At 41.5% G+C, this 11,069-nt stretch overlaps 1 protein-coding gene across 1 annotated transcript in view; it reads right to left on the reverse strand.

Moving 5' to 3' along the window:
• Positions 1-3,247: 3,247 nt before the first annotated feature.
• Positions 3,248-11,069, reverse strand: part of LOC130190254 (voltage-dependent T-type calcium channel subunit alpha-1I-like) — a 15,978-nt gene continuing 8,156 nt past the window's right edge. The window contains exons 12-31 of the mRNA XM_056409573.1: positions 10,808-10,993; positions 10,564-10,672; positions 10,318-10,473; positions 10,085-10,198; positions 9,802-9,890; positions 9,332-9,455; positions 9,051-9,119; positions 8,349-8,533; positions 8,076-8,202; positions 7,824-7,949; positions 7,022-7,111; positions 6,705-6,873; positions 6,231-6,451; positions 6,007-6,116; positions 5,782-5,915; positions 5,608-5,666; positions 5,209-5,287; positions 4,375-4,496; positions 4,079-4,237; positions 3,248-3,377 (exon numbers count right to left, since the gene is read on the reverse strand). Of these exons, the coding sequence (XP_056265548.1) occupies positions 3,276-3,377; positions 4,079-4,237; positions 4,375-4,496; positions 5,209-5,287; positions 5,608-5,666; positions 5,782-5,915; positions 6,007-6,116; positions 6,231-6,451; positions 6,705-6,873; positions 7,022-7,111; positions 7,824-7,949; positions 8,076-8,202; positions 8,349-8,533; positions 9,051-9,119; positions 9,332-9,455; positions 9,802-9,890; positions 10,085-10,198; positions 10,318-10,473; positions 10,564-10,672; positions 10,808-10,993 (2,530 nt within the window). The 3' untranslated portion in view covers positions 3,248-3,275. The remainder of the gene's footprint in view (positions 3,378-4,078; positions 4,238-4,374; positions 4,497-5,208; positions 5,288-5,607; positions 5,667-5,781; positions 5,916-6,006; positions 6,117-6,230; positions 6,452-6,704; positions 6,874-7,021; positions 7,112-7,823; positions 7,950-8,075; positions 8,203-8,348; positions 8,534-9,050; positions 9,120-9,331; positions 9,456-9,801; positions 9,891-10,084; positions 10,199-10,317; positions 10,474-10,563; positions 10,673-10,807; positions 10,994-11,069) is intronic.

Genomic DNA, 11,069 nt, shown 5'->3' on the forward strand with positions numbered 1-11,069 from the left:
CTAAAACGGCTGTCACTAGTTTTTAGTCTGCAGCAAAAGGGGCGTTTGTTGTTGTTTTCAGATTAATGAGTTAAATCTTTTTGAAAGACCAAAGCAAGATCCTGGAGGACGTCGGTCTCCGACTGAAGAAGGCTGGGCGTCTTCGGGAGGAAGATGCAGGACAGTCACCGAGGTGGAGAAAATGAAGCATAATGGAGGGAGCCAAGAGAAAGTGGAAAATCAAGAAGAGGACGAGACCGTGACGTGTATTTCAGCAAGATGAACACGAAACGCGTGTGACGGGGAAATTAAGTTGGAGGACGTTGATTCTCCAGCTGAGGTTGCGCTACAGTAGCGCCTCTTCCTCCCCTCTGAACCGCTCCATCCTCCCTCCATCTCCCGTGGGCGACTCCCTGGCGGAGGCCAGCCAATGTCGACATGTCCTTGGGCAAGACAATTAACCCTTAAATTGCTCCCGTGGTTGTGCCGACGGGGGATGAAGGCGTTGATACTGTGACGGTAGCTTCTCTTATCAGGGTGTGAATCAGTCGTTGTCAAACAAGTGTTCATTTACCATTCATCCAGTTTGGATTTTTTATCCTGGTGCTCAGTATTTCCCCTAAAACTTAAACAAACCACTGTTCCTGCTTGTGTGGTTGAATACATTTATTAACTAGAACGGGCACTCGGTAGAGCGCATACCTTCGCCACAGCCACTTTTTTGGTACCTTTTCATGACCTTTGACCCGATCGATCCCAAAATCTAATCAAATGGTCCCTGGATAATAACCAATAATCTCACCAAATTTCATGCGATTCGGTTTAATACTTTTTTAGTTATGCGAATAACACTCATACAAATAAATACACAGCGATCAAAACATAACCTTCCGCATTCTCAGAATGTGACGGTAATAAAACAATTGCATGATGGCAGTAACAAAGAAGTATAGAATATAAAAAATGTTTCAAATGGTATTTTAGGTTTACGATGGGTTATTATGTAGCCTGATAAATTATGATATTCTACAGAAAAAAACACGATCTTAATCACTGATGGATTTATGGATATATTTAATATGAGCATGAGTTCCTGGTCATAGAACTCTTTGTGAATCACCGGTTTGTGTTGAATACATGAAGCTCACTGCAGAGGTGGACAAGAGGAGACAATATTATCCATATTAATAATATATTCTTACTCAATTTAATTAAATAATACAAATCTAATCATTTTACCAGTGTTAATGTATTAGTAATATGTTTAACATGGATATATTCACAATTATTAGTAATGTATTCATAATTGCAATATTAATATAATTGAAATTTAAAAATATTAGTAAATGTCAATTGGATAGATACTTTATTCATCCAGCAAGGGGGTATTTTGTTCTAAAATTCTGTTAATATATATGTAATTTTAATAGATTTATGATACTTTTTATAATTAGAGGGACTGGGATAAAATGGCACTGAGAAATGACTTCAAACTACAGATCAAGCATCACAGGATGGATGCAAATAAAAAAATTAACATTACAACCGGTTTTGTTTTCAAACAAAATATTTATTATATATTTTTGTTTGTTTTACAAGAACAGAATATGTCCTCTAAAAAAAAACTATTTCCTAACTGCAGTGTTTTGCCGAAGCGTCAGGTGGGTAGGTTCATCCTTAGGCTATAGTGATTTCTTAAATGTTCATTGGTTAGTTTCTCACAAAATATTGACGGACAGTCACATGACGGTCCAAGCTCTTGGCTCGCTGTGTGAATCGTATGATCTCGTGAGAAGCACAGCGAAGTACTTTTACAGATTACTGAAACATCCGAACCATATTTTTTGTGCCGTTTTACTGCTCAGATATGAATCTAACCGTCGCGTAAAAGCCGTCGGACTCCAGAGGGTTCATCAGAACATGAAGAACGGGTATTTTTGATTGATATGTAAGAATCTAAATGATGTCAAACGTCATATCTTTTGATAATGTACAGGAAAAAAGAACATCAATCAATCAGCTTGAAGCCCCGCCACTAAATAAACACCCTGCTTTATGGTCTGTTTGACTCTAAATGGACCTTCATCTCCTAAATGAACATCATGCTGTGTTGAAGGAGACTTGAAACTAGAGATTGGAACAATAAACCCATGTTTCCTATGTTTCCTATGTTTAGGGAAGGTTCTCATAGACTTATATAGAACCAGAGGAGTCGCCCCCTGGTGGACAGAGAATGCAGGTTCTTCTACATTCACTTTTCACAACTAGAAGTTGCCGCCTGGTTTATATGCAGCGAACAAATATATGTGTTAAAATGTTACTTGTGACAGACTATTAGTCGAAATCCCTCAATATGTACTGGCGGCTGGTCTCAGAGAAAAACAATTTAATAGTTCTGTCAATGGACTAATACATTTGAAACATCTTGAGATCTCAACAGCAGAAACACAAAACAATGTATTAAACCACTTATTACTTACTGGGTCACACACACACACACACACACACACACACACACACACACACACACACACACACACACACACACACACTCACACACACACACACACACACACACACACACACACACACACACACACACACACACACACACACACACACACACACACACACACACACACACACACACACACACACACACACGGTAAAACTAGTAGGGCTGTGAAACGATTACAATTTTTAATCACAGGTTTCTGTGGATTAATCATGATTAATCACATATATACATTTACAGGGCTCTCAAGACAGGCAAGAGCTCCGAGAAGAGTTTTTGATGGGGGGGGGGGGGGGGGAATGACTTTTTTTCGTCCCGGCATCCAAGCTCTGCGGCGCGTGAGACGGAGATCGGAGTCGTATTAACGCGACACGTAGAGACAGAATGACATGCTGCTGGTTAGAGACGACCAACAACAGACTGATTGGAAGCTCATTCTGCGCATGCGTTAAATGCGTTAAAAAAACAAAACTAGTTAATCCTGTAATTTAATTAACGCGTTATTTTTCACAGCACTTAAAAATAGCAATGAAATCAATAAATTATTCTAATTGAATGAAAACTGCTATCAACAGTTCATATAGTATAAAAACAATAGTATAAATACATATATACATACATATATATAGCTCTTCCTTAAACAGAAAAATAGCAATTAAATCAATATATTCTCATAGAATGACAACAACTGCTATCAAAAAGACAAACAAATGAACAATGTCACTTCTTAAAATGTAAATGAATCATTAGATTTTTATTTGAAAGAAAAACAACATGTAATTCACTCTTGGTCCGGCGGCAGCTCGTCTGACTGGATCACATTCTCGACTGGAGACAAGGCCAGATTTTCTCTTGCCAATTGTTCTCTTGCCAATTGTTCTTCCTTCAGGGAGGAAGTTAAAAGGGTTGTTAATATATTTCAAGAATTTTCTGGAATGCTGGTATTTCTCAGGTATGAAACTCAGAAATCAAAGTTGGTTTATTTACTTTGCATTCATATTTGTTCCCGTCAGCTTTCCTCCCACCAAATGATCTTTGTACAATTAGTCAAATGAAAATCTAATTATTTCCAATCTAATTATCTTTGAATAATCTAGCGGATGCTCTGAACAGTTTTCTGTTCTTCGAAGTGGACCAAATTTAACGTTAGTAAAATCTTACCTTCAGTCACAGCAAGCGCTGTTGCTGTTAATGATTTGTTTTATTTGACACAAACTAAAAATATATCTAGTTTTTAAATAGAGCCTAAGTTCTGAGACATTTATTTGAATTGGCTTAAATTGTTCTGACTTTATAAGTTATGTATGCTATTGTTTTGTTTCGTGCTGTTATTTAAAATTGTGTCTATATTATTGCTTCTATTTTTTCTGTTTTATACCATGTAGAGTAACTTTGAGTAAACTTTCTATGCTTAACTTTACGTTTCACACGTTTTTATGTTCACTTGATCAGAAAACCATCAGAATGAATGGTCATGTGTCAGTGAAATAAAGACACAGCCTACATTTTTAATTAGTGTTAAATAGCTCTTTCAAATGTCTCAGGACATTTTTAAGAACAGGAGCTGTGCATCGTCACGCGTACCAGCTTGCTGTCCTCCATAGCCTGCATGATCACGGCCACCACCAGGTTGACCAGCACGAACTGGACCATGACCACGAAGCTGATGAAGTAGATCGGGGCGACCAACACGAGGTAGTTCGAGCATTGCTCGTCTCCAGGGCGACACGGTGTCATGGTTTCCTTGAGGGACACAGAGCGAGATTCAGAGAGGAAGAGGAATTTTTGGAAGATGATGCGTATACAGAGCTTGTGTGTGTGTGTGTGTGTGTGTGTGTGTGTCTGTCTGCACATACGAGTGTGTGTGTGTGTGCATATACCTTCATGATGACGCTCCAGTCGTCCCCGGTGCACACTTGGAAGAGCGCGAGCAGGGCCATGCCAAAGTGCTTGAAGTTGATGTGGTCGTTTATGCCATGGCACAATTCCTTGTCGACGCATTCTGACCCGCACAACACAAACATTCAGACGCTATATATACACACACACACACATATATACAGGACTGTCTCAGAAAATTAGAATATTGTGATAAAGTTCTTTATTTTCTGTAATGCAATTAAAAAAACAAAAATGTCATGCATTCTGGATTCATTACAAATCAACTGAAATATTGCAAGCCTTTTATTCTTTTAATATTGCTGATTATGGCTTACAGCTTAAGAAAACTCTAAAATCCTATCTCATAAAATTTGAATATTTCCTCAGACCAAGTTAAAAAAAAGATTTATAACAGCAAAACAAAATCAAACATTTGAAAATGTGTTTCCAGGTGTTTCGAGTTAATTAGACGATTCAAGTGATTTGTTTAATACCCTACTAGTATACTTTTTCATGATATTCTAATATTTAGAGATAGGATATTTGAGTTTTCTTAAGCTGTAAACCATAATCAGCAATATTAAAAGAATAAAAGGCTTGCAATATTTCAGTTGATTTGTAATGAATCCAGAATGCATGACATTTTTGTTTTTTTAATTGCATTACAGAAAATAAAGAACTTTATCACAATATTCTAATTTTCTGAGACAGTCCTGTATATATATATTCTGCATTATGGACATGTTGCTTTGAACCACTAAAATACGTCAGATAAGTGTTTGAGTCAGCTCCAACACAGTTTTTGTAAGTGAAAAGATTAGTTAAAAACTGACCGAGTCTGCCGAAGAGCTCCACTCCCAACGCGGCGTAGATGTAAAAGAAGAATACGAAGAGGAGACATATGTTCCCAACCTGGAATTAAAAATGCATGTGAGATCCCTAACTCACAACAACATAAGCAGCCTTAATTTGAGACAGGATAGCATGTCATCTTTTATATTTCTTCTCTGCTCCCACAAGCTGTGTTGGTTTGCTGCAACACAGCTTGTCAAAATGCCCCCTCAAATGATCGGAGACCTATGTTTACGTAATGAGGCTCCATCTGACGTGTTTGACAGGGCACAAACACAGATACTTGTAAATATTGTTTATCCCCAAACAAAAATCATTCATTCTCACTTAAGATTCACAAGTAATCAGACAAAAACAAGTAAATACATAAAAGCGTTCACCTGTGACAGCGTTTTGATGATTGTTTTGAGCAGAACACGGATCTTTTTGGCCTTCAGCACTGCAGAGACACACAGATGTGGTGATGAACAACGTTGCACAGCGGCCACGCGCGACACACACAGACATGTTGGTGTTGAAACCCCGGGTTCCCTTTCCGTCGAGCGTGTTCATACCTTGTGCCAGTCTGAGCACCCGGCAGACGCTCAGGATGCTGGGATTAATGGGGATGGTGTCCGCCATATCGATCTTGTTTAAGATGATGCTTAAGACGGACACCAAGATGACAACGATGTCCATCACATTCCAACTAAACACACACACACACACTCAAGTCATGAAACACGTTAGGGCTCACAGCGGATAAGGAAATAAACTCCTCCCTCATTCTCGTGCGTTACCTGTTTTTTATGAACCTCCTCACGCCAAACGCCACAAGCTTGAGCAGGACTTCAATTATAAGGATGATGGTAAACACGTCGTGGGAATAGTCAATCAACAGCGTGACGTACTGAACACATGCGCGCGCGCACACACACACAGACACACACACACACACACACACACACACAGGTTAGTTTCCATCCACCCACAGAGTCCATGTAAAGTTTTCTTGGGGGTTTACCGGAGGTTGGCCGTAGTGTTCGACAGCCATTATCAAGACGCTGATGAAGATTACGACACCCATGACGAGGTCCAGGAATTTGTTGGTGCACAGGGTGTGGACCCACAGACGCGTGCGTGAGTAGGATGTCCAGTAGGTCGTCTCCACGTCTTCAACGTCTACAACTTCTTCAACGTCTACAACGGATTCAACGTCTACAAAGGATTCAACGTCTTCAACGTCTTCGCACACACACACACACACACACACACACACATTTAGATGTACACAAAAGAGAAAAGGGGTGATACATTCATGGCTGCAATGATCAATGTATTGATTGTGCACAATGTTGTGGTTCCGCCCTAAAGTCTAAACGGCATCGTCCTGCTCTGATTCGCTCTCGCCGCCCTCGCCAACGCTATTTGGCATACGAACTCGGATTAAACCGGATACATGCAGAGATGCGACGCTGAAAGCCCACCAGCTCCTTACCTGGGTTGTGCAATAGTCTTCGTTCTGCTTCGTCTCGCCTCTTTTGATCCTGCTGACACTGGAAGAAGGTGTCCACCATCACGCCGATAAACATGTCGAGCAGAAAGAAGCTCACAATCATGAAGGTGATGAAGAAAATAAGAATCCATTCATTGTAGTTCATTACAGGCTGAGAGGGGGAAGAGGAGGAAAGAGGCATCACAATGTGTTTTCTCGTGCATAATAAATACAAAATAAAGTGTATTACACTGCCGTCTTAAGAAGTTGAAAGCTTTAATATCTATCTATTCCCTTGACCATGAACATAAATCAGACACCTCTATGTCCACTTCCACAGCGTCCACTCCATCATACATGATGGTCACCCAGCCATCCTTGGAGTACATTATGAACAGCGACATCAGAGCCTGAATGGGGAAAAAAGGACAGCAAGTATATGGTAACCAATTAGATAAAATATTATGTCAAATATTAAAATAACAAACAAAGTAACAACATTTGCTGATTTGAATGTATAATGTATCACACTGGGCGAAAATCAGATGGCATTTGTAGGCAGATACAGCATATTCAATAAATGTCAAATCACAAAAATATACATTCACCAACATTCAATCCATATTCGTGATGGAAATGAACCTTTCCATCCGTCAGTGTAATGTCGAAACACTTAAATGTCTCCAAGTATTTATTGAACAGAAACTTTCATAATTCAATTGAATGACCAGAGCTCCACCCCACAAACGGTCAGGAGATCTGACCCAGAAAAGATAGAGCGACATAGTCGTATACAGTCATAATTATTGATGAAGTGTTTGCCCCTCATCCCTCCTCCCCCTCTTTTTTCTCACAACGTCCATGTCAACAGGTTCTGCCTGCTTTCCCACATGGTGATGTGCTGCATGTCTAAGAGGTGATGGAGATAGAGAGAAAGACAACCTGCCACGACAATAATAAGATCTGTTATTGTCCCCCGCGAGATGAGCTGCACTCTCTTCTCAGAGTTCAGTAACACAGTTACATTAAGAAGAAAGACTCATGATACATTTTCCACCACACTGACATGAATGCTAATCTTTTTTCTCGCGCCCTACATCCTGGTGGTGCCATCGTCCGTACCTGCGGCAGGCTGTCAAAGTTGAAGAACTTCCGCTCCCAGCGGTAGTTGGCCGACAGACACTCCGTCTTGTTGGTGATGTGATCTACGTACTCCCCTCTACAGCTGTAGAACTTCCCCTTGAACAACTGCAGGGTTTGGGTGAGAAAAAAAGACACCATTGTGCTGATCTCGCACAATAAAGCTGTGTGTGTGTTTGTGTGTGTGTGTGTGTGTGTGTGTGTGTGTGTGTGTATTGTGCATCACCACAGTACCTGCACCCCAAGGATTGCATAGAAAAAGAGGAAGGCGCAGCAGATGAGGAAGATGTTACCGATGGGCTTGACCGATTTGATCAGAGCCTCCACAGCCAGCTTCAGTTTTGGGGCTCGCTTGACGACCCTGGGACGCCGGCGAAAAAAAAGACGTTTGTTAGAACCGGCGCGTGTGCAGCACATACAGGCCAGAACGTGTAATGAGTGGGAGGCTGACATTCAACAGCACACAAATGTCTATACTGTGTGTACACACGAAAATAAATCACACACCTTAGTGGGCGGAATGTGCGGAGCATGCGCAACACTTTGATGATGCCCAGCATTTTGTGTTGGGCCAAACTGACCAGAGAGACAAAGATGTCGGCTAAAGAGAGAACCACCAGCGAGCCGTCCAACACGTTCCAGGGGGACCGGCAGTAGCTCTTTCTGCCGAACAGCAAACCCAGAGCCAGAATCTGGTGTTACGGCAAAAACACGTCAGTTTAAAACGTGTCGAATACAGTAAAAAGTAATTGTTTGAAATGTGTATCTCAGGAATGTCATTACTTAACTTAAAGCACTTAAAAACCTCTCAAGAGTAACTTCTAACTAGATTATTGCATTGTAAGGGATTATAACAAAATGTATAATGTATTACAACCATGGGGATCATAGTACACTATGATCCCGACAAAAACAAATGTAAATGAGGGACCAGAAATACTTACGCATTATGATACTTGACTTTATAAATCATAAAAAAATGTTTTGATGATTATAACTACAATTATAAAGTGCTATATGCAGATTATAATGAATTTTAAGTAGGTTGGTAATGCATTATTGACATGGGCATCGTAGAAAGTATTCATTTAACAGCTCATAAGCCATGATGTATTTATGAGAACAAATTAAACGTTTTAGTTCATAATAAGAAGGCCTTTTCGTCGTGACTAAAGATCTCTGCAGTTAAAAAACAAAACTGATGTTTACCTTCAAAAGCATCTCGACCAGGAAGACCGCAAAGAATACGTAACTGGATGCGTTCAAGTACCAATGCTCCTAAAGGGAAAGAGTGAGATTCATTTCCAACCTGCCTGTCTTTTTTATTACATCGAATCAAGTTTATAATACATATTATTTTGTTTCATGAAATGCAAAACATGTGTGTGTGTGCGTGTGTCTGTATTGGATAGTGTTGTGTGCGTGTGTGCGTGTGTCTGTATTGGATAGGGTTGTGTGCGTGTGTGTGTATGTGCGTGTAGGTGCCTCACCTTGCTTTCAGGGTGTATTCCAGGCCTCTCCACAGCAATGGTGACACCGTTCAGGAGAATGAAGAACATAACTGTGTAGTCGAACATCTTGTAAGAAATCACACGCTGGCAAAAGATGCGGAACCTAAACACACAAACGCACACACACACACACACACACACACACACACATACAAATCCTTGGTGCCAGCCTGCCCTCCACTTGTACATCTCAGGAAACATCACTGCAGACCCATCACACCCGGGACAACCAGAGCAAGGCCAAAACCACCGGACACCAGAACAGCTTCTCATAGAGTCATACGGTGTCAGAAACAAATCTGTGTGCCATAATCTGGTACCTATATAATCTAAGATGTGTAAACTGGTTAATAAAACACATCTGCGGCTATGTAAACAGTAAGGAAGCCAAATGCAGAGTTTGATAGTGAAGTTGTGTTTCTTTGTGTTTACGTGTGTGTGAGACTTACCTGTTGTTGGGCGACAACACGTAGAAGGACCACTCTTCATGCTCTTTGCACCAGCGGAGAGGTTTCCGAATCCATTTCATAGATCTCTGCTGGGTGGGAAGGGAGGGGTGGGGGGGAGGGATAATCACCACATCAGCCGCCTCTCTTTGGGAAAAATACTTCAGAAGAAATCGCTCGGAAGTAAAGGCAAAGAGATCAAGGCTGCATTGTTGTGTGTAAAACCTTCATGCGTGCGCTTGGTTGAGTCCCATGCCACACTTTCTTCCAGACATTCAGAACTTACATTGTCCTCACTGGTATTTGTAGCTGCATGACCTTCTTCGGGGGACACAGGGGGTTCAGAGGTCACGTCGGCAGACTGAGGGAAGTCTGGATTGGAGGATTTGTCTTTGGAGCGCTGGAAACAGGAAGAAGAGTACGGCCAAGGAGTGAGGGTAAAGTGTGCGTGTGCCGTACTTAAAGGTCACATTTGGTGGAATAAAGAATATCGCTCCCGGAGAAGGCAGAGGTCCTCACTTGTTTCTGAAAGCCCTCAATGACGATGCCCACGAGGATGTTGAGAAGGATGTGCTTTCCCGTCACAATGATCGCCACAAAGTAGATGGAGGCCCATGGAGAGGTGGCCGCCATGATGTTGTACAGCACCAGGTTCCAGTCCTCCTCAGTCAGAACCTGGATCACATGCAGAGGGTGGCGGCGACAAGCGTTTGAGACGCAAATTGCACAACGATGGGAGGAAATCAGGAAGTCAGACAAACTAACCTGGAACACAGTGACCATGGACCAGAGCAGCGTGTCAAAGCTTTTTCTGTCAGGCTCTCTGATAATCTTGATGTTAATCTGATTGGCGAACAGGTGCCTGCCGATGAGACTGCAGAGAAACAGGAAAAAGCAGCGGCAGCCATTGAAATGTAATGCGTCTTGTGGGCGACAGTCAGATGTCTCCCACACAGACACAGCGCGGGCAGAAAGGATATGTACTGTGTGTGTGTGTGTGTGTACATGCCTGAAAATGAAGATGATGAACAGCATTATCAAGCAGAGTGAAGATGCCTCCTTCATGGCCCTCTTCAGCACCAGCAGTTGTTTCCTCAGATGAGGGAGGTAGTGGAGCAGCCTCCCAAACCGCAGCAGACGAAATACTCGGAGGACTGACAACCTGCCATTTGCTTTCGTCACCGTCTCCCACAGGCTGAAAGACACAGACATGGTGGCAACTTCTGTCTGACCACTGTCACTTACATTCAATATCATGCATGTTGAGGTTA

Source organism: Pseudoliparis swirei, chromosome 24 (genome assembly GCF_029220125.1).
Source record: "Pseudoliparis swirei isolate HS2019 ecotype Mariana Trench chromosome 24, NWPU_hadal_v1, whole genome shotgun sequence".
NCBI lineage: Eukaryota > Metazoa > Chordata > Actinopteri > Perciformes > Liparidae > Pseudoliparis > Pseudoliparis swirei.